A 23473-nucleotide genomic window follows, 5' to 3' on the forward strand; every position below is an offset into this window, starting at 1 on the left:
AATAAAAAAAAATAAAAAGTGATGCTGTGTTTCCCCCTTTATTACGTTGCTGTATCATATAGAACAAATTGCATCTCTTGCAAAGGAGAAAAACAAGAGGAAAAAAGCTGACACATCTTGGGAGGATGTTAAAGTATGGAAGAGGAAAGTCAGAGAGGGAGAGGATTAATGGCCACAGGTAAAAATTGCAAGAGTTAAACTTCTCTTTCGCCAGAATGATGAGTCAGCATCCTCCTCAGTGGACACTAAATGTATTTCCATCATCTTATCAGTTAGAGTGGACAGTTTTGTATGTTGGTGTAAATCTCGGATTAACCCTGATACAGTATCTGTGCTCTATGCCTGCACAATACCTACTGGTTAAAAATCATCACCAGATTAAGACAGAGGTCATTTTGGAATAGAAATTCAAGAGGAAAAAAGATTAAGGTGGGGAGGATGTTAGAGGAGAGAAAAGAAGATGGAGAAACACGACAGGACGAGGACAGTTAGACCTGAATGACGAAAAATAAGCTTCCTCCTCAGTGGACAGGAACACCGATACAGGTATTTCAGTCCTGTGACAAACACAGATGCTGTCACTAGTTTACAGTTCACATGAGTATTAGATTAAATATCAGTAGAGGTTTGAAGGAATTTTAGTAATTTTTTCAGATTTGTGCACAGAGACTTTTTCTGTATGGAGTTTGTATGTTCTCTTTTAAATGCACTGTGTTATTTGAAATGAAAATACAATTGCATGGATCAGATAAGAATGTTTTGGAAGGGACCTGAAAAAAGGGGTCCTCAGTCAAAATGCCTTGGTTTAAATGGGAGGAGACATCAACAATGGAAGGATGTGACACACACCAGAGGTTTTCTTGTTTCCTTCCTTTAAAGAAACTTCTTTTGGTGGTCATAGTGGAATAAATGTATGTTTATCACTAAAGGAGCTTGAATGCTGTTCGCGTGTTGAGATTAGACTTTTTTTATAAAAAATAAAATAAAATACCAACCATGTGTACAAATGGTTGCAGCATGTTAAGAGAGCTGTGGACAGTCCCTCTGGAGATGCACATTTTCGATGTAAACTAAAGACAATACAAGGAAATAGGAAGCCCCCCGTCCATAAGCCAGGTCCCAGAAGTTTCTCAGAAAGTGGAGCGACAGAGATTGCCAAAGTTCACAACGCGGGCCGGGGACAACACAGTCAGTCACCTGGGAACTGGCAGAGATCGATCCAAAGTAATGGCTGAAGGTAAGACAACTTGACCTGACCTATAATGATTGAAAATATAACAGCATTGATGCTTTTGAGTTTCAAAAGATGTGACATTTGATATTGGAAACAGCGCAAGAGAGAGCCGCAGACATAATGCAGACCTTAATAATAATGATGTCAGTCAAATCTGGATTTTCTTTTGTGTCACAATGGCATCATTTCACAGCAATACCACTACGGGAAAAGAAGCAGAGGACTCTACCCCGATCTGATGGGTGTGGTCTCAATAACTTTGACGGTAGGCCCATTCATTGTCTCTCTCCTGTGTTCTCAGTAAATCCACAAGTTACACTTTTTAAAGAATCAACCAATGGCTTCATTTAGTTTTCTGGTTAACTAGTTGTAGCATTGTAAAAACGGTGCCACGTTATAAAGCATCCCCTTCCCTGAGGTTTATTATTCTCCAGCACTAGGTGTGTCTTTGAAATGTTTGTTTGGATGGCTTAAGAGGGACTGAGAGAAATGTGCAGTGCCTTAACAGCATCATGAAGTCACTACATCACTAAAAGGAAAATAAAAAAGAGGCAGTAAGTCAACATTACAGGCACTAACTGACATAAAAAAAGACTAGATAAGACATTTTGGAATTTAATGCTGGATTACAATATGATTGCTCTTTGGTAAAATCAATCAACCGATTAAAAATAAGAGTTTGAAGGTGTTTATAGGTTTGCCAGGTTCTAACCAGTGTTTCTAGCCTGACTTGGCACAGTGACGGCACATTTTGACGACATCACAAATCATGAAAAATGGTTCAAAGTGTAAACATAAACCTTACTCTCTAATGTTGTAGTGTTATAATTGTACTCTTATCCCTTTCACCATGCTCTCTGGTCTGCAGGCTTTTGTGCCTTATTGCTACTAAAGCACCTTTTTCACCTATGGTCCCAGCTCAACTCACCTGGCACGGCACAGTTTAGGTTGGTTATCCACCACAAAAATAGTACCTACGGCTGCATGAAACTGCCGTGACTTCACATTAAAACTATTTGTTCAGCACTTCCTCCATGACCGGAGCACAGAATGAAATACAGGGGTTAGGGTTTGTGAAGCTAGCAGTGCTGTCTCTAAAGACACCACAGACTCCTCTGTTAAATATTGAGATTTGTTAAGTCTTTTTAACTGATCTACATTTCGGCACTGTTCGGCTTGATCCTTGTGTCGGACGCCTCTTCCTGTGACGGCACTCTGACCAATCAGTGGCCGGCAGTCTGGCGACGGCACGCATAGTATCGCCTCAGCTGACTTGGAACCTCACCAGAGGAGGTACTAAAAAAAAGTACCAGGTGCTATCGCTAGGGGAAACACAACTTAACCGTGCCATGCCGAGGCGAGGCGAGCTGGTGGAAACACTCCATACACTCCAGTCAGTGGAGTATGAATGTGAGACGTTGTTGTGCAAAACACAAAGCAAACCGGGACCCCCAAAAACATCGGTCCCACAAAACTACTAAAGGTGAAAATCATGCTTTCTGGCCTGAAAGATATATATCATTTTTTTTAATCCAGTAATGCTGCATCAATATTTGAGTGCAGCTAATTCTCAATTCTTGCTTGCTCAGAATAAGAAGTTAGCCGTTTGTATTTTCCTTGCATGCGTTCACACCTGTCCTTCAATTCTCTGGCCTGCCAGTGGATTATTACTGTCGTGATGATTTGCTTCTGCTGTTACAGCCCTGGATTTGTCTGGTGGTGGCCTGAGGATCGTCCTGGTGGGTAAAACTGGATCGGGGAAGAGTGCAACAGGAAACACCATCCTCGGCAGGGCTGCCTTCAAAGAGGACCCGAGCCCCGTGTCTGTGACCAAACACTGTGAGACTGCGAGTGGTAAAGTAGACGGGACCGCGGTCCAGGTGATTGACACTCCAGGTCTGTTTGACACAGGCATCACGGTGGAAGAATTAAAAACCAGAATAGAGGAATGTGTGAAGATGTCAGTGCCCGGCCCTCACGCCTTCTTACTGGTGATCAGGCTTGGGGTGAGGTTCACAGAGGAGGAAAGAAACGCCGTCAAGTGGATCCAGGACAACTTTGGGGACGATGCCTCCATGTACACTATCATGTTGTTCACATGTAAAGATCAGGCTAAAGCTGACAATGCTCTGAAGGAGTGCAAAGAGCTACGGAGACTCTCGATCACGTTTGGACGCAGATACCACGCCTTCAACAACAACGACGCGGACGACCGCCTACAGGTCACAGAGCTCATCACTATGATTAAGGAAATGGTACAGGACAACGGGGGGAAACACTACACTAACGAGATGTATGAAAGAGCCCAGAGGAAGCTGAGGGAGGAGGAGGAGCAGAGGAAACAGGAGGAGGAGGAGAAGAAAGCAGAGGAGAAGAAAATTTGGGATGCGGAAAGGGAGAAGAAGGAGAAGGAGAGAGAAAAGGAGAAGAGAGTCAAAAGGAAGAACATACGAGTGTCCGCAGCTGCAGCTGTTGTGCTGCTGTTTGCAGGTATGGTTATAGCAGTGGGAGCTAACACCACAGTGGCTCTGGCTCTTGGAGCTCCTGTGCTCGTCCTGGGAGTCTTGTGTGGTTTAACAGCCATTTGCATGTGGAAGGGCATACGATGTAAATCTAAAGCAGCTGTTCCAGTATAACTTCAACATCATGTTAGCCACAAGGACACGTCCATCAGTATGCAACACTGTGTGACACTGAATGTATGATTAGCATTACACGTTGCTATTGTATTTACTGTTGAGAGCATCAGTGAATGACTTTGTTTTGGCCGTCTCTGCATTCTGCTGCCTTAATGATTATGTTTTTGACACATTACATTAAAAGAAACGTGTGAATTGAATGCTGCTGGAGCGAGTTGTACTTGAACAGATGATACAAAATATTCACATTCAATTGTGCCATTGTACCATTTCTATGTAGCTATGCTTTTGAGATTCATTACTGCCCCTTATTTCAACTGTGGCCTGCTGTTTGCTTCACTTTATTTTCAGAAACATTATGAGCTCACTTCCCTAAAGGAAATGAGACAATGGAAAACGTCCGCCGTCTGATTACATTGAAGTGAGGAACAGCCTTCACTTTACTGCCGTTGCATGACTGCCAGCACACACTAACTACACAACTACACTAACTACATGAGCTTGAACACACAACAAGGATTAAGTGGTAATGACTGCATGGGATCAGCATCAGACTGAAGAACAGGTTTATTTTAAGATGCTGGAAGAGCTTGTGGAGACAGAGAGTGTGCTGTGGACAGTGCTGGGTGCTTCATTTATGCATGTAACACAGTAATTGTAATGTTATTACTGTTTAATAAGCACAATAACACAAGAGTTACTGATTTGGCTGCCAATTTGTGATTCAGTTCTAGGAGAATAATGTTGTTCGTCAATTTTTTATTGTATTTACAACACGGCAACGTTAATACCAGGTAATATATAAAGTTATATAAGTACATTTAAAAGAGTAATACTTCATAAGTAACTTGCCGCACATTAACTGTGATTATTCATGAAATGAAACTATTTGCATGGCAGTGTTGAACAGCTGCAGGCAAAGGTTGTCCTGGAGTAATAAATACATAAATACATTTCCACCAGTCTGACTGCATTGCAGCAACCAAAGCCGCGGGTACGTTTTATCTTTAACGCTCTGCTGACAGACAGAGCCTTAACAAGGCATTTCGTTCTCAAGACGCCTCCTGCAATGAGCGAAATGTGTAGGGAGCACATGGACCCAACCTATCTCTGTATGTGCAAATGGTTCGTATATCACCACCTAGTGGAGATAGTCCTCATTCATTGTTTAAAAAAAAAAGAGATAGATTGAGACTTGAGAACACCACAGACAAAGTTGTCATTTCCATGAACTAGTCTGGGAGCGGCAATGCTCAAAGAAGTGTCATTTTCAAAAGCATTTTACATATAAATGTATTATTATTATTACTATTAACACAGCTGCCAGCAGAGATTGAGGGAAACAGATTTTAACCACATTTAATGTGCTCCTACGATATTTTGAGAATAATTTTGCTGATTTTTCTTGCTGTGAGACAACTTGCTATTCCACTGCTGCCCAATTTAATTTAGGTTATGTCAAATGTGTATATTATGACTTTGGTGTTTGAAATTCTACATTCAGTATTACCTTAGTGACACAAAGCATCAGTGGACCAGCAGCTCCTTTTGTCCCTGTGAGGTAAAAGCAGGGGTGTTCCTGACTTTGGTGCAGCAAAGTAAATGCTGTACGAAGGAGATAGTGCAGAAGGAGGAGGTAGGGGTTGAGGTAAGTGCTAGGACAGAAGATGCTCTTTGAAGAGCTGGGATTTCAAGAGCTTCTTGAAGATAGACAGGTTCTGGTAGTGATTGGTGGTTATTCCACCAGCATGGAGCAATACATGAAAAGAGTCTGGATTGACCTTATCCTTTGATGAAGGGAGTAGTCGAGGGGTAACATAAGCCTTTAGGAGAGCATTTAAGTCTATGGGAGTAGACCCATGGAGCACTTTTTAGGCTAGCATCAGTAATTAGAATGTGATGCGGCTAAGGGAGGCCAGTGGAGCTCAATGAACAGAGGGGTGATATGTGCCCTTTTAGGCTGATTGAAGACTAGGCGCGCCACCACGTTGTGGACCATCTGTAGTGGCTTCACAGCACAGGTCGGCAGGCCTGTTAGCAGTAGTCAAGGTGGGAGATGACCAAAGCCTTTACTAGGAGCTGGGTAGCCTGACATGAGAAACTAGCTCATAACAGAACTGCAGTGTTGTGGTAATTAGTCAGAGGTCCACAGGGCCAATAAAGCTCTGCACTGGAACTTAACTTCCTCTACTTGATGACAGCTCTGATGGTATCAGTGAGAACAAGTGTCAAGGTCCCTGGCTAGTCCCTGGAAAACAGCAGCACAGTCATCGGTGTGCTTGGTGAAGTCTGCATCAACAATGTGTCAATGACGCAGACAAGCACACTTCAAAAAAACCTGAACTACTCCTTTAACGCTTTGGCTAAATTTGTCCCGTCAAATACCAACGAATGACAACATGGTCACAATCAACAAAAGTGTCCTTGTGCTGTCATTTTCTGCTTTGTGTGTTTAGTATGCAGCCTTACACACTGCGGCCCTCCCACACGCCTGCATATGAAATCCACAGAGACAAGCTGGTCAGTCACATTAGAAGGACGACACATTACATGTTCATACCACCAAGAAAACACACAAAGGATTATTGACACTCCCAACAGTGGACGTCTGTTGGCAAAGTAAGTTTTGTGGAGTTTTGCTTGAGCTCTGCATTTAGAGGATAACTACATTGATGTTGTTATTTGCTTTTAAAGTTACTTTCAAAATTGGAATTTCCTGAAAAAGAAAAACATTGAACATCTGTACAGTAAGATTTGTTGTGTGTCGCTTGAAATGTAAATAGATAATTACTTTTTATTTATGTTTCTTTCATAGTCGTTTTAAATCCCAACTAATCTAATTGTATGAGACACATTTGCTGAATTATATTTTACAGATTTAGGTCTTTGATGGGAAACAGTGGACATCTGTTAGACAAATAAGTTTTGTAGTAGTTTTTAGCTTCAACTGTCAATTCTGTTAAATTCTGGGCAATTGCACTGCATGTTTACTTCTTTTTAATCATCTTTGTTTTTTTAGTTCAGATATATTATTATTATTAAATTACATATATTTTTGTATTTGTTTACATTTGATTCTATAACATAGGTGCACTAAAAACATCTTTGGGTCTCTTACAGAAGAAGAGTGGAGGGACAAATCTTGACAAGCATACACTGAATGACTGAGGGAAGACTTGGTCAAGAAGACTCGATTTAAGGATTTTGTGAGGGACATTTTTGTTGACAGTGATCTAGAGTGATCATGGCATCAACAGGTCTCCAGGTGATGGGTTTGATTTTAGCTGGGCTGGGTTGGGTGTGTGGGGCGTTGGTGTGCGCTGCTCCACTGTGGCGCGTGTCAGCCTTCGTAGGTGGGGAGCTAGTGATCGCCCAGGTGCTGTGGGAGGGGCTGTGGATGAACTGCCTGTCTCAGACCACAGGTCATATCCAATGCAAGACCTACGACTCCACCTTGGCCCTGCCCAAGTCTGCCCAGGCCGCCCGGGGCCTCATTGTCCTGTCCTTACTCCTTTGCCTTCTGGCACTTATAATTGGGGTGGCAGGGGCCAAGTGCACTCACTGCATGGGTAGCGGAAACAAGGCCCCCAAGGCTCGGCTGGCTAGGATAGCAGGGGTACTCTTCCTTGTGGCTGGCCTTGCTTACTTGCTACCCATCTGTTGGACGGCCTATGCAATCATCAGGGACTTCTATGATCCAAATGTTGCAGCGCCCCTTAAGAGAGAGCTGGGACCAGCGCTGTACCTTGGCTGGGGCGCCAGTCTACTGCTCCTGGTCGGGGGTTCGCTGCTGCATGTCGGCTCTTCTCCACCAGGAGGAAGAGCGCTGCCAGTTTTTGGAAGAGCGGCGAAAGACAACCCGCAGACAGGTGGAGCAGGAGAAGCGAAGCAACAGGAAAAATCTTTTGTATGAGGTCGTTTCACTGGACATGTGAGGTGTGAGCAAACACAGGAGGTCACAACCATGTCAACAAAAAAGCCTCTGGAAACTGCAATAAGGCTATGTTGTGTTTATTATCAGCCTACACTGTGTTGTGGATATGTGATCTAATCTAACTGAGATACATGCAGATTTATAAATTAACTTCAAGCTCTGTGTTCACGTGGGAGTAGAAATCAATTGTTGAAGGATTACAGCTGTTTACTAATTGCATTTCTTAAATGCCACTCTGCCTCTGCTTGCTTGTGTGTGTGTGTGTGTGTGTGGGTGATATGTGTACAGAAGGCCAGTGTTCATAGTACTTGTGTGCATGCTGGTGTTTTCAGTGAACATGTGTGGGCAGTGACAGTTGTGCATGATTTTATTTTATTTTTTAAATAATTTAGCAAATGTACTCCTTAAAATACATGATTTTCTTGTATTTTCTATGTATTTTCTTGTATTGTATTATTTAAAGTTATTTTTCATGTGCCTTTTCAGCATAACTTTAAAAGATCATATTTTTAACTAATCTGTTTTACTGCTATATGAATATATATACTATAGACTACCAATGAATAGTACTCGTGCAACATTGATACATTTATCATAATTCCCAATTGTTTATTTAATATGAAAGAAAAAGACATGTTGCTGAGTTATATTCTTAGAGTATTAACTGGGTTGTGATGACAATTTCTAGCTTTGGCTACAGTTGACTTGATAAAAGTCTATAGTAAAGTATCGTTTTATGGATTATCACGGATTACGCACAATAAGAGCTCTGTTCTTTCAAACATGTACATGTGCCTGCTGACTTCAAAACATAGGAGAATAACTCCCATTCTAACAACTTTATATTTTCACATATTTTATGATTTAAAAGTATGTGTGTAAAAGCTTTAACTTATTTAACCCTCATGATTGGGGCTTATTCGATTATTAATCAATGAATAAATTAATCGTCAACTAGTTTTTTTTTTTAATGATTAAAACAAGTTCCCCTGATTTTTGAGCTTCTTCTTCAGTGTGAATGTTTTCTGGTGTCTTTGCTCCATATAACAAATAAAATCATTTAAACTGAATCATTTTAGTTTGTGGACAAAACAACACCATTATCTCCAGGTTGGAAAACACTGATTTACATTTTATGTAACAAACAAATACTGGATTATCCGGATTATTTGATTATGAAAATAATCTACTCATGAGTCATGACACTCATGAGTAGACACATGATCAGTCACTTTTCCTTGATAATGAAAGAGAAGCAGTATAAGAAAAGCAATATTATAATAACATAAAGCACAGCGATCCATCACGCCACGTGTAGAAGAAAATTCAATTCAATTCAATTCAATTTTATTTGTATAGCGCCAAATCATAACATACATTATCTCAAGGCACTGTACATAGACAACATCAAAGAGAGCAGAGACCCCCAACAATTCACACAATGAGCAAGCACTAGGCGTCAGTGGAGAGAAAAAACTCCCTCTTAACAGGAAGAAATCTCTGACAGAACCAGGCTCAGAGATGTGCGGTCATCTGCCTCGACCGGTTGGGGTGAAAGGAAAAATGGGGGATAGTGGAGAGGTGGGGGACAGAAAATGGGGGGAGAGAAAGGACAAGAGGGAGATGAGGGAGAGACAGAAGAGAGAGAGGGAGACCAGCAGCAGATACACAACAACTGTATCAGGTTACAAATTTATACAGTTACTGATATCGACTTTTTAATTTACAAAATAATAATAATGGTGACGATGAGCGTAGCCTCGGAAACTGGATCTTGATCCTGCAACCTGCATGATGAGAATACAGAGAGAGAGAGAGGAAGGAAGGAAAGACACAAACTAGGGAGAGAAAGAGACAAGGTTAATGACATATAAAAAGTCATAATCAAATGCTGAGTGTGAGAGAGTGAATGTGCGTGTACCACCGGAAAATCCCCCAGCAGTTTAGTTCTATAGCAGCATAACTAAGAGATGGTTTAGGTTTCCCTGAACCAGCTCTAACTATAAGCTTTATCAAAAAGGAAAGTTTTAAGTTTAACTTTAAATACAGAGAGAGTGTCCGCCTCCCGAACTATCATTGGAAGCTGGTTCCACAGGAGAGGAGCCTGGTAGCTAAAGGCTCTGCCTCCCATTCTACTCTTACAGACTCTGGGAACCACAAGTAAACCTGTATTTTGTGACCTAAGTGGTCTATTAGGATGATAGGGTAAGACTAGGTCTTTCAGGTATGAAGGGGCCTGACCATTAAGTGCTTTGTACGTGAGGAGGAGGATTTTAAATTTAATTCTAAACTGTATGGGGAGCCAGTGTAGAGAAGCTAACACTGGAGTTATATGGTCTCTCTTTCTAGTTCCTGTCAGAACTCGTGCTGCAGCATTTTGAATTAACTGAAGGATTCTAACAGACTTGTTAGAACATCCTGCTAATAAGGAGTTACAGTAATCTAATCTAGATGTAACAAAAGCATGAACTAGTTTTTCAGCATCCTGTAAAGACAGAATGTTTCTAATTTTCATAATGTTCCGCAGGTGGAAGAAGGCTGTTCTGGAAATTAGTTTTATGTGTGAATCAAATGACATTTCCTGGTCAAAAGTAACTCCAAGGTTCCTCACAGTGGAACTGGAAGCCAGGGTGATGTCATCTAAAGTGACAATGTGGGCAGAAAGTTTTTCTCTGAGGTGTTTAGGGCCGAGTATAATGACCTCAGTTTTATCTGAGTTTAAAAGTAGAAAGTTACAGGTCATCCAGGACTTAATGTCTCTGAGACATTCCTGGAGTTGAACAACCTGATTTATTTCATCCGGCCTCATCGATAGATATAGCTGTGTGTCATCTGCATAACAATGAAAGTGTATGTTATGCTTTCTAATAATGTTCCCTAGAGGAAGCATATATAAGGTAAAAAGTATAGGCCCAAGCACTGAGCCTTGTGGAACTCCACAATTAACTTGTGTTTGTAATGAGGCTTTATCATTAACGTGAACAAACTGGAATCTATCAGATAAGTATGATTTAAACCAGCAGAGGGCAGCACCTGTGATACCAAGAGTCTGCTCCAATCTCTGCAGTAGAATATCATGATCAATGGTGTCAAATGCAGCACTAAGATCTAACAGGACAAGTAAAGAAACTAGACCATTATCTGACGCCAAGAGAAGATCATTACTAACTTTAACTAGTGCCGTTTCTGTGCTATGGTTTAATCTAAAACCTGACTGAAAATCTTCAAACAGGCCATTAATGCGCAGATATTCACATAATTGATTGGCAACAGCCTTTTCTAAGATTTTAGAGACAAAGGGAAGATTAGATATCGGTCGGTAATTAGCTAAAATATCTGGGTCAAGGGTCGCTTTTTTTAGAAGGGGTTTAATAACTGCTACTTTAAACGTTTGGGGCACATATCCAGTTAATAAGGATAGATTAATTTGAGTTAATATAGAGTTGTTAATTAAAGGAAACACATCTTTAAACAGTTTGGTGGGGATAGGATCTAACTGACAGGTTGATGGCTTAGATGATGAAACTAACGATGTTAACTCAGGGAGATCTATAGGGGAGAAACTGTCTAACTGTGCACCTGGTGCTTCTAAAGCTTTTGTGCTAAAGGGTGAGTCAGTCCCAATATGAGGGAGGAAATGATCAATTTTCATTCCAGAAGATCTCCAGTTAGAAAACACATGAGTGTTGTGACAGCAGTCATACACTTGGGGGCAGTAGACACAGAAACTGATGTGTTCAACGTAGTACAATGATTTACTAAAACTACAACTCATTATTTGAGGGAATCACCAGCAAGCATTTAAGAGTATTATTTTGTTTAATTTAGTAGAATAAAATCTGTTTAAAAGCCAATTATTGCAGCTCCCTCCACTCCCTGTATTTGATGACTTTATGTGCAGTTTCTCTTTTTGATAGTGGATGCTTTCTTTTCTTTTTTTGAATTAAAAATCACTTTAAAAACTGCACTTTGGGCATGTTTAATCTCACTATGATCGCTCTGTAGTTTGTGAAGTTATTTCAAAAACTGAGGCTTATGTATAATTTTAATGATCACGTTTGCAAAACCTGGTAATTAAACTTGTCAGAACACGTCCAATGTGTCAAGCTGAGCTGCATGTGAATATTCTCTTCTTGCCCAACATTCCACAGCCAGACTTGACAGGAAGTGAACATAGCAGGTCCAATGAAGCTTGTGACGCTTAACTTCTTCGATCAGCTCTCTTTTTCCAGCTTGCTCTCATTAAATCACTTATTTTATGTGAAACTGAAACAAAATATAAAGAACAAAGTCTAGAAGACATGCAAGTGTTGGCTGGTATAGGTGTGAAACAATGTTACAAACTCTTACAAAACTCGAGGGCAAATTTACATTCACTGACTAAATGAAATGCATTTCATGAGATGCAAGACACACATTTACAAAACACATTTACAATGTACAACTCAGTAACAGCCACCATAAACTGAGAGGGCTTCACAAACTGACCTCTCACTCTGTTCCTTTTCCGTCAGAACAATGGCTTTTGTATATTAATTTTGGGATTCTGTAATAGTATTTGACCGTTTGTAAATTTGTTTTACAAAATGTGCATTTTTTTTACTTTTGTAAAAGTGCTTCACAGTTCGTAAATCTGTTTCCTAAAATGTAAATATGTCTCAGCTTCAGCAAATTTGTCTCAGTACTTTGTACTATTTTGTGATATGTAAACTTTCTGTTTCACACTGGCCACTGTACTTTAGCATTGAATATACTGAAACGCATTGCAACAATAAGGCATATATTGTGGAATTAAATGACAGTGAAAACAATGAAATGCAGTGCCCTCACGTGGTTAATACTGCAGTTACATTAAATTAACATCAGCACTGACTAAATGAACATCTCAAAACACTTTTCACACAACAGCCTCAACAAACAAGACAGCGACTCTTCCAAATTTGATTCAATTCTCGCAGAAACAACTCAAAAACCATAGATTTACATCATCTAACTATTTTGACGACAAAAACAAAACAAAACAAACCCAACTGGTTGTGGTAATCCTTAGAGACAGGGTTATATTCCCCAAAACTCTCCTGCTCCACATGCTGCAACATGTGTTCAGTGAAATTGTCTGTCATTACGTAAATGTCCACTAGAGGGAGCACAACTTCAATTTATGTCAATCTGAATGAAACTCAGTGAATTACCTGCACAAAAATGGGCAGATTTGACAGTGTCTCATATTTACTTGCCCACATATTATAAAGAATACTACTCATATTTTCACAAAGTCCATTCATTGGTGGTCTTGTATTAAACATTATCAGAGTGAGAGAGCCTTTACTGTGTTTGTATTTGAATGTTATTTTATATTCGGGGATTTTTAGGCCCAGACTTAAGGAAGCGCTGGTAAACACTTGTTTTCATTTGGATAATAGGTGCTGAGAATGTGGGCCACTTTTCCTCTTAAAGCGACATCACCAATATTTGCATGTGTGCTACTGCGGCGGCGGTGTGTACCGCTTTAAATCCTACATGACAGTAAGTTGCGAGGAAAGTAGGCTAACGCGAGTTTGCGCCGCTCCGTCTCGCTCACATCCGACCGTCAACCTTTGAATCCCGGGTTTAGGGGGCGAGTAGGCCGCTCCAGCGTCCACGGAGGCAATTGGCTGCGTTCTGTCCTTGTGTTTACAGCTGCTGCTTCCTTCTGTCACGTACAGTGGACAGCGCGCGCTTACACACACACACATGCGCGCGCGCATCATGTGTCGCGAGTGTGTGCTATCCTTTTGGAGCCCAAAGTCCTCCAAGTGAGTCTCTTGTCGGCGTGTCTGAAGATTAACGGGGCTGTGTGTGTGCGCAGTGAAGCACGCGCCACTGCAGCCAGCTGTACCACACTGCACGCCGCACAAGACGGTACACATAGCAGCCGGACGCAGCGTGTCGAGGCGCCGGGGCCAAGAGGACGGAAAGAAGAAGGGAAGGAAGGGTTACCGCTTTAGCTGCGTCTGACGGCGACAGAGGTCGGCTCCATGGCCGAAAGAAGGGTCTCGCGGTGGTATTTCGGTGGGCTGGCGTCCTGCGGGGCTGCGTGCTGCACGCATCCTCTGGATCTGCTAAAGGTGAGGCGCAGTCAGTCAGTGCTCGCAGGCCTGAGCACCAGGCTGCACATGAGTATACTGTAAACTGTACACTGTCTGTGAGCCGACCCAACATGACCGTATGATGATATGGTGTCAGTGTGTGTGTGTAAAAGCGTCTCGTGCTTCCTTACATTGGTACAGGCCTGTCACAAACACAGGGCGCAGGTCAACAGGACACCCTTTCTGTTTATACATGTTTATAAAATATGAAAAATTTTGAACATAATGTGGTAATTGTAAGACAACACCAAGTGGGGGTTTCCTTTCCCCTCCAAACATAGGCTGCCTGACAGCAGGTGTCTGTCTGTGTGTCTGTCTGTCTGCCTCTGTGTGTGTGTGTGTGTGTGTGTAAATCTTCGTGAGGACCAAAAAACAAACCTCCATATAAAGCACAGGTTTTGTAACTATAGGACACTTTAGTCTGGTTCTTACAACTATTAAAAGGCTTTGCCAGATGTAAGTTTTGGTTTTAGGGTCAAGGTTAGTGTCAGGGAATGTGTTATATCTACGAGTGTCCTTAAGAAGTATGCTGCGTAAGAGCGTGCTGTGCGTGTGCTTGTATTAGTTACCTCTTTAGGACCTCTTCTGGCATGAACACTGACCTTGTCAGGAGCAGCAGTCCTCATGGAGACCAAAACCTGGTCCTTATGAAGCAGAAGTTTGGGGTTCAATTCAATAGGGTTAAACAATTACCTGACCAGTCAACTATTAAGTTAATCATCAACTGTTATGATAATGGATTCATTGCTTTGAGTGTATGTATATTTTTTTAATAATCAAAACAATCTACAACCTAGTTTTTCTACGTCTTACATGCATCCACCCTCACTTTACTCATGCCTGTCTTTAAACCCAATAACACATCAGTAAGTCATGTGCTGCGTAAGTGTGCAGACAAGGTTACTAATCAGCACTTGCTTGTAAGAATGTCTCGAGGAGTTCTTAATGTTTGGCCTTACTTGCTAGTTTGCTGGTGACTCATTTATAAAATCGCAATATAAACCTACGTATGTTTTATTTGTATAATTCAGTGTTTGTCTTCACGGCTGTAGCATTTTCTGTGCAGCTGTGTTTGGTCTCTGCTAATAAAAACACACAAAAGCATCAGTTACTCAAGAATTAGTACACTTTTATTCTTATTCATTTTTTGCAAGTCAAGCCAGTGTCCCCAGTTTGCAAGGATAAAGGCTCTTGGATGAAGTAAACACTCTATAATGTGTATTAGTTTGCCCGGCAAGCAACTGATTTTAAAATACATGTAAATATGTCAGTGTGACTGAAATTGAAATTGATGTACTCAAAGTTGTACTTGCACACCCAGATAATGGGATTGGGAATTAAATAACTACTGCATGTATACTTTCAGGTTTCTCCCGGGTTCTCCGGTTTCCCCCCACAGCCCAAAAACATGCAGATTTGGGGATTAGGCTAATTGGACACTCTAAATTGTCCCTGTCTTTCGCTCAGTGTCGTATAAAGTGGTAGAAAAATGAGTGCACTTTCAGTCAGAGCAGAGTCAGACTCAACTTGGCCCAGGCACTCTGTGTGTGAGTGCACAGTTCCCACCCCTCAGGTTAAAAAAAGGAGCTGGTACACAGAAAAAAAGTTAATGGTTGTTAGGAAGACTTGGAATGATACTGGGAATTCAAACAACCAGCTGCAGCTAAATCTGAAGCCACTTGATACCAACAAGCTGAAAGGCTGCATTTTTGCCCCCTAGTGTAGCAAGGACAGACACACTGCAGTCAATAAACTCATTCCCCACTCATCGGCATAGGCGAACTCGACTTAACTGTGCATGGAAACATTCTGTTTATTACACAGACAAGGTTTGTTGTGGGCAATTTAATAGCAGAGTAGCAGATATCTAATTCACACAGAGGTTTGTTTTTTACCTCCAGAGCTATTATTACGTGAAATCATACAGTTGTGCAAGTGCTTTGCATTTTCCTTCTCATAGGGAAGAATCGTCTGCATGTTGTCCCCTTTCCACAAAACCAGCTAAGAGCCAATTTGTCAGTTCGACATCATTCACAGACATCATTCTCATTGTCTTGCCCAAGGACACTTGCGCACACACCCTGGAGGAGCTGAGGACTTAGATAAGGACTCTCACGTTTGAGTCTGTAGTTTCCACTGTATGCCAAGTAAACATAATTGACTATATGCACGGAGCGCCACTTACAATGTTTGCTAAAATAAAAGTCAGCTCCCTAACTTACTGTCAGTTGTTACTAAGGGGCCTTGAAAATGAATTTAGACTGTTCACATTGTCTTTTAGTACATAGTGAGGAATTCAACACACAACCTAAAGGGAAAAATGCATTTAAATGTCTGCAATAATAGAGCACTGCTGCATCCTCCTGTCAGTCAGCCCTGCTGAATTCTATAATTTGTCACTAAATTCTCTTGGTAAGTGCTGCAGACAAACTGACCGTAGAACATCTCTGCATCTTTGGCTGACCGCTTACTATAAATACCGGGGCTGTTTTTTTTTTATATAAGCTTAATCTAGAAATAAGAAGTCTTGTGTCTACTCTACATCACCCATTTGATGACACCAGCTGTCAGTCACACTGGTGTCCAGCCATATGCTTTATTGTCTGTTTTCCTCTAGTTCCTTTTTTTATTGCCATTCATTTACTTATTTGTTATCAATGCATTTTATTGACTTTCTGAGGAGCTCCTGTTAATTATCAAAGCTTTGTGAAGTGTTATTAAAACAATGTCACCACAGAGGCTGGAGCACTCACAAACGACCTCTACTTTGACAACTGACAACGAGACAGAGGGCGACTGTGCCAAAGTTGAATGGTTTTATTGAGTCCCTCCATTGTTTTAAGGAAGACTATCAGATAGGTGGATCGGTTTGCCCTCAACGGATAACGGCGAAGTTGCTAAACAAGACCTCATAAAAAGAGGATTGTTAAGCTAGACACTTATCAGTGTAATGTTTCACCACTGTGTGTATGTGTGTGTGTGTGTGTGTGTGTGCGCTCTGCGTTGACACATTATCCTGCCTGTGACTTGAACTTTCGTCTTACAACATATTGTGGTTTGATTTATCAGCGATGAGTGGACAATTCCAGAGTTACAGCAGAAAATACTTGAAAAAAACAATGTCTCAATATCTACTTGTATTGGCACATTTGGTCCAGATATTCATGTCCACCTGAAAGATGTTGGTGATAAAGCCTCAGGTTTTCAGTTGCGTCCGACGTCCAGTCTCTGAATTTCTACAATATTTGTTTGTGACCTAATTAATAACATTCCTAATGTCCTCACCTATTAAAAAAGGTCCAAGCCTCGCGTTTCCGTGTAGACAGCGAATGCGATACGAATGCGTCACATTTCCAGCTCTCTCGTGTGCTGTCATTCATTGTCTTGTATTGAGTAATACTGTCAACACAATACTGCTGCCACTGAAAAGTAACTAAAGCCAGTCTGAAAAGACACTAGATGTAACTGGAACACTTCCTGTCTTTAGAGCTTTCAAACACGGTGATGAAAAACAAGACCTTCTTTTACTTGAATAAACAGAACAGATTGGTGATTGTTCCCCTGGATCGGTTCATTCTGTCTCCGTGTCTGTTATTATATCTATGTATGGTATTATCTATTAGCTCATGATCGTTTATGTGTCATGCTGTTTCTGTCTGGACGCGGCCTTAGTCATTTGATGCAGTTGTTGTCTGAATATTTCATCTCTGGCATATAACGCAACATAGAAGGAACAAGTAGGAGGGGAACGAGGAAAAAAACCACAGAGTCATCATGAACAGGATGACACTCTGTGTTGAACATGACCTCAATCCTTGACATGCTTGTCTTTCCAGGTTCACCTACAGACACAGCAGGAGGTGAAGAAGAGGATGGTGGGGATGGCCATTCATGTGGTTAAGAATGATGGATTTCTGGCTCTGTACAGTGGCCTCTCCGCCTCTCTGTGTAGACAGGTCTGTATGTGGCTAATCACACTTTTCTCTCTAGGTACCCTGCAGTTCTCTTCTGACAAGGGTCCACATTTAGTCAACATTACAAAATAAAAATGTATAGAAATAGCGATGATAATTATACAATAATTGATACACGCTTAGCACCTACTGTATATGGTAATCCAAAATAAGCACAACGATGTTACATTTGAACGTCATGTGCAGTGGGTTTAGCAGGTATGCAAATTCTGTAGGGTGGCTCCAACATGACTGGAGGTTAAAAGAAAGACTGATTATCAGCCACCTAATGATGATGATGATGATGAGTAGGACAAGTTTCAACTTGTAAATGTGGCATCCTGACTATAGGCCACTTTTATTTTGCTAGAGGCTCCCCCTAGTGGAAAGACAAAGAAAATGTTGAATCATCTGCCACAGACTCATCCTCTCCTCTCCTCTCCTCAGATGTCTTATTCCCTCACCAGATTTGCAATCTATGAGACCGTCAGGGACATGATAGGAAGCACAAGCAAGGGCCCACTGCCCTTCTACCAGAAGGTCCTGCTGGGAGCCTTTGGAGGTGGAAAAACACACACACACACTCTGTTGCTCACATTCCTGTACAGCTTTCTTAATGAGGACACCCCCAGACAAAATACATTCCCAAGCCCCATTCCGTAACATTTATTATCACGCCTAATTGAAACCCTAACCCTGAAAAGCCCTTTGATGTTGTGAAGACCTGCTAAAATGCCCTAGCTTTCTATTGTTTATACATTATATTTACTGCATAATGTATGTATAAGTACACACACGTGTAGTATCACTCATGCTGGATTGTGTGCCCGCAGGTTTCACTGGTGGGTTTGTTGGGACGCCAGCAGACATGGTGAATGTCAGGTAAGATACCGTGTCAATATTTACCATGGAAATAATATTTATACTCAGTAACTACATTCAATTTTTTTTGGCTGTTTGGGTTAATGGTTAAAAACAAATTGTAAATTAAAGATCTGATCTCTTGGTTTCCAGGATGCAGAATGACATGAAGCTACCACCAGAACTGAGGAGGAAGTGAGTGTTGTCATTTCATTTTGACACTGTAGATGCCCTCGAGTCTTTTCCTCTTTTTAATGCTGGTGGTTTTCTTGTAGCTACAAACACGCCATCGACGGGCTCTTCAGAGTCTTTAGAGAAGGTAAATCTGAAGCCACGCTGTGTGTATGTCATGTGTACCACACTATGGCATCAAGTCTGATCTCTGACACATTTCCTGTCCCACAGAGGGTGTGAGGAAGCTTTTCTCAGGGGCCACCATGGCATCCAGCAGAGGTGCGATGGTCACTGTTGGACAGGCAAGTCACATTACTCACAGCCTGGGGAAAGGCCGGAATTCATAATAATAACAATAATAATAATACATTTTATTAATCAGGTTTCACTAAATAGTAAGCAAAAAAAAACAAAGCAGTATGAATAAAAAATAGAAATCTCATGGATAATGAGCAACACAGCTGAATGCTGAACGAATAGTGTTATAATAATCACGTCTGCTCGTCCCCTCACTGTCCGCTATCTGTCTAGTGTCCACCTCTTCCGTGTTTGTGACTTTCATGTCTGTTCATTATTCTTCTTGGCCAACCCTCTCGTTCGGAATGAAATTTGTATCCGGATGGACTGTATCGGGCTTTTAATCTGATTACCTGTGTCCACGTAAACATAGCTATTAGCTGTTATGAGAGAACCAGGATTTGACTTCATGTTAACAATGAGAGAGGGATGATGGTGGTAGGGTGGAGTTTAGCATGGTGGAAAAACAGAATTAGGTGTGTTCTGTGTAGCTATGAAAATGAATAGCAGATGTCCTAAGGGCATTATCAGGAGGAAGCAGGTAGATGGTAAGGAGGAGAGGTCCAAGTACAGGCCCTGGGGGAACAACCGTCATGATTTACAAGCACCCCACTTACAAGCAAGTGGGGTGCTTGTAAATCATATGGAGGCTAATCAGTCGAGGATGATGTTATGTGAGATCCTGTTGGAAGCTACGTTGAGGTGCGACTTGCAATCTTATAAGCTCTTTGTCTTCTTAGGTCTTCTCAAGTCATTGAAGAGGAATGTCTCTTTCTTCATTTTAATATCTTACAACTAATATAATCTCAGCTTGAACTCAATTTTTTACTTAAGTACTTAAATAGATCTGTTAGTCATGCTTACGGGAATGCCAAATTTAGATTCCATGTATAAGTCATTCAGTAAGATAACTTCATTAAAATAAATGACATTAAAGTTGTAGTCATTCATCAGCGTAGCAATTTCCCACACGAGTTAGATAATGTTTAAAATAGTTCTACTTGTATGCAATGTATAATGCATCGTGCATTAATCCATACACCATTAGCTCCAATTAGCATTTTGAAATCTGTGTTAGCAAGCACATGCTGTATGGCACCCGTGCACATTCAGTAAGTCCAGAAATGAGAGCTGCCAATCATCCGCTTCATCTGATTCATCACTAGACATTTTACTTACCTAATGATCTGTAGAATAACAATACTAAAGTGTCACGTGACACACTATGAAAGAGATGTTCTGCATGCAGCTTTGACGAGCACATGAACTTGCTAAACGTCCCAGTGTTGCCCAGTTCCTTTTTCTCATGGTATAGGAAGACCAAGCCAAGCTCAAATGAGAAGTGTCATTTCAACATATGACTGCAGTGTTTCAAATGTGAATGAAGGAGAGCACAAAAACACACGGTTTCATTCTTTTTAACCCTTTTTCACCTTCTCTCCTTTCCCTTTTTTGCATCTTTAGCTAGCGTGTTATGACCAGGCCAAACAGCTTGTGTTGGGAACAGGGATAATGGGCGATACCATCGTCACACACTTCCTTTCCAGTTTCATCGCTGTAAGTATCCAGTTTTTCGTTCGTGTGCTTGTTGCGTTTACTCGGCTCTTTTGTCAACTGACCCTGGTGTTTTCGTGTGCAGGGAGGCTGCGCTACGTTCCTGTGTCAACCTCTGGATGTACTAAAGACGAGACTGATGAGCTCAAAGGGAGAGTACACGGTGAGCTGATCCGCCCTAATCCCCGGTTCATTGTCTCCTCTAATCCTTTCACTCCTTTCTGGGGCTGCTAATCCTGCTTCCTCTCATGTCAGTGTTCATTTTCACCCAGCATATCGCTCTCTCTCTCTCTCTCTCTCTACCTCTCTACACAGGGCGTGACACACTGCTTACGGGAAACTGCCAAGTTGGGTCCGCTAGCGTTTTACAAGGTAAACAAAAACAAACCCTCAATTAACACGGTTAGTTATTTAGTGCCACTGATCATCAGGAGGTCTTTAAAGGTTTCTTAGAGGTATTATGTCAGTTGTGTGATACGCCGACCCTGCAATTTGATTCACACTGACCACACCCTGTTGCACAGGTAAAACTACAGATAAAACCATGCAGTCCAAGGTAGTACACAAGGCTGTAATTCTGGAGGGAATCTATTGTCCAGCAAGCGAAAACCGGACATTCACGTTAGCGTTGCTCAGATCCAGCAAACTTATTTCCGCTCCCATAGTTGTGGGTGGAGCAGAGACGCATCGGAGACTAGTTGCATTTTTACACTTCTGTTCAATATGGTCACAATGAGTCTCCTGAAGTGGTTTAGCAGATGGGATCACAGAAAACGCATTTTAATGCCAGGTTTAAATGAGGCTAGAAAACCAGATGTAAACCTAATTTCCCTTCCCGTTCCAGCAAATCAAACGTAAACGCACTATTCTACAGACGTGTTTTTTAGTAGTAGTTGTCTTGGGTTGACAATTGTAATGGGACAGATTTGATACGTCATATAATACTATGTTCTGTCGCAGGGTCTCGTTCCAGCTGGCATCCGCTTGATCCCTCACACAGTGCTCACCTTCATGTTCCTGGAGCAGCTCAAGAAATACTTTGGCATTCGCATCATCTCCTGAGCGCACCCTGCAGGGAGCCATCAATGTGTGTGTGTGTGTGTGTGCTTGCTTCACCATCTCATTTTGCTCTACCTCTGTCTCAATGATTTTGACTACAGAGCGCACCGACTGCTGGAAGGGAGGAATACTGGAACAACAAATGATTCCCTGGCCTAGGATTTTAAGTTACTTAATAGAGAGGTAACCCAAACCCTTCCAAATTAATCCTAGGAGTTTAAAATGAGTTTTAGCAGATGTTAAAGTAGTAGTCTTTTCAGTCAAAGTATGTTAAGAGACATTGTGTTAATGTTGAGTTGGGGAGACCACAGCTAATTCATCAACTTTGATCGTAGATGACAGACTTAATGGCTGGTCATATTGTTTTTTTGTTTTTTTTTTGTGATTTATGTTTAAATCTCAGCACCCAGTACTTTAAGCCCTGTCCACCATCGGTGTACAGCACCTTCAGGTCCTGACTAGCGGAACAAAATTGTAGACCACGGCTTAGAAAGTTCTGTAGTAAACACAGTGAAGTTTGTCATCAGTGCTGTTATAGTTCCCCAAAAAGCCATTATGAAAACATGACTGATCGAGCTATTACGTACGTACGTGCATAGTCATCATTCCCAACAGTGCTGACTTTAAGTTTTACAGAAATATTGGTTTGCCTTCTAATGACCTAATGACTATCTTTGAAGTGTAAATCAGCCAGTACTGTGATCAAGTCTCACTAATATTCGCCAGGTTCTCCTTTACTTCATTCCACCACTGTCAAACTTTCTCATTTTATTCTTAAATCTTTCAGAGAAGTGGACCAAGTTTGTTTTTCAGTAAGGAGAGGGTTAGTGGGGAAACTGTGAAGTGGGCCTGAAGGTCCATCTGTTAGTGCTTCTTTTATTTTCTGCTCCCCGTGGAATTGTGAATGACCACTTGATGTAATTTTAGTTCTTGCTATTTAAATAGAGATGCCTGTAGAGAAGCTTGTAGAGATCTGCTGCGCACTACAAGTTTACATGTAGCATTGTCATCTTTAATGTTACCGTTTCATCGAGGTGAATGCACGTCAGACTTAATGACTCAGGATGCTCCTCTTTTTTTTTTAAAAGGCACTTTACTGAAAATCACTGGACGCCTCAAACCTAACCTGCTGCGTAGAAACCCCTGCCATAGACTTTAAACAAAAATAAAAGAAGCATTTATTTGCATTTATTTTGAATTCAAAACATTATCGTTTCCAGTTGTGGCTGTTTTGTGGCTTTTGGGTTTTTGTAAAATCAGGCATCGCCTGTGCCTACTCTGTTTACAGAGACCTTGTCAAATAATATTGCCTTACAGCATCTATTCTGCAGGGGGCAGTGTAGTAACGTGTCATTTACATTCTCTGATTCATCCTATAATAAGTCCTGCATCTTCATCAGTGCCATTAGGTCACCCTGTTTGCCTGCATGTTCTGACCTTGATAGTGTGAGGTCCTCTACTGTAGATGAGCCGAAAGTTTGGTCATTGTAACCCCGCCTTTATTCACAGTCGTAATAATGGAACTGGAGGGACCCGTAATTCTGGGTGTGTTGAATTTGCATCATGTAGATCATTAACAAAAGGATTTTTGAATAAAAATAAAGACAATATCTGTGCAATGTCTGTGGCTTTCTTTTGTG

At 41.3% G+C, this 23473-nt stretch overlaps 4 protein-coding genes across 5 annotated transcripts in view; 3 read left to right on the forward strand and 1 right to left on the reverse strand.

Moving 5' to 3' along the window:
• Positions 1-23473, reverse strand: part of LOC122770457 (MYCBP-associated protein-like) — a 71354-nt gene that overhangs the window by 19213 nt on the left and 28668 nt on the right. The window lies entirely within an intron of this gene.
• LOC122770454 (GTPase IMAP family member 7-like) lies at positions 438-4073 on the forward strand. 2 transcript variants are annotated; one of them, XM_044027319.1, is made up of 4 exons: positions 438-546; positions 1017-1237; positions 1428-1499; positions 2936-4073. In XM_044027319.1, the coding sequence occupies exons 2-4, from the start codon at positions 1228-1230 to the stop codon at positions 3868-3870; spliced, it is 1017 nt and encodes a 338-aa protein (XP_043883254.1). In that variant the 5' UTR covers positions 438-546; positions 1017-1227; the 3' UTR covers positions 3871-4073. The 2 variants fall into 2 exon arrangements, with proteins under 2 accessions (XP_043883254.1, XP_043883253.1); XM_044027318.1 differs by lacking the exon at positions 438-546 and having other exon boundaries at positions 607-1237.
• LOC122770456 (claudin-9-like) lies at positions 6293-8757 on the forward strand. The gene is made up of 2 exons (XM_044027321.1): positions 6293-6492; positions 6994-8757. The coding sequence occupies exon 2, from the start codon at positions 7118-7120 to the stop codon at positions 7784-7786; it is 669 nt and encodes a 222-aa protein (XP_043883256.1). The 5' UTR covers positions 6293-6492; positions 6994-7117; the 3' UTR covers positions 7787-8757.
• Positions 13336-23452, forward strand: slc25a10b (solute carrier family 25 member 10b). The gene is made up of 11 exons (XM_044027320.1): positions 13336-13914; positions 17772-17891; positions 18336-18450; positions 18722-18770; positions 18903-18944; positions 19025-19068; positions 19155-19225; positions 20685-20777; positions 20860-20937; positions 21090-21146; positions 21735-23452. Exons 1-11 carry the CDS (start codon positions 13825-13827, stop codon positions 21834-21836), a joined length of 861 nt encoding a protein of 286 aa, XP_043883255.1. The 5' UTR covers positions 13336-13824; the 3' UTR covers positions 21837-23452.

Source organism: Solea senegalensis, linkage group LG6 (genome assembly GCF_019176455.1).
Source record: "Solea senegalensis isolate Sse05_10M linkage group LG6, IFAPA_SoseM_1, whole genome shotgun sequence".
NCBI classification, from domain to species: domain Eukaryota; kingdom Metazoa; phylum Chordata; class Actinopteri; order Pleuronectiformes; family Soleidae; genus Solea; species Solea senegalensis.

What these genes read in the sequence shown, in the direction of transcription:
- LOC122770454 (XM_044027319.1), top strand. An exon ending in TGGTCTCAATAACTTTGACG is followed by an intron (nt 1,500 to 2,935) that starts GTAGGCCCATTC and finishes CTGCTGTTACAG; the next exon opens with CCCTGGATTTGTCTGGTGGT.
- slc25a10b (XM_044027320.1), top strand. Translation starts at nt 13,825, where the DNA reads ATGGCCGAAAGAAGGGTCTCGCGGTGGTATTTCGGTGGGCTGGCGTCC. An exon ending in CCTGCTGGGAGCCTTTGGAG is followed by an intron (nt 18,451 to 18,721) that starts GTGGAAAAACAC and finishes GTGTGCCCGCAG; the next exon opens with GTTTCACTGGTGGGTTTGTT. An exon ending in CCACCAGAACTGAGGAGGAA is followed by an intron (nt 18,945 to 19,024) that starts GTGAGTGTTGTC and finishes GTTTTCTTGTAG; the next exon opens with CTACAAACACGCCATCGACG.
- LOC122770456 (XM_044027321.1), top strand. Translation starts at nt 7,118, where the DNA reads ATGGCATCAACAGGTCTCCAGGTGATGGGTTTGATTTTAGCTGGGCTG.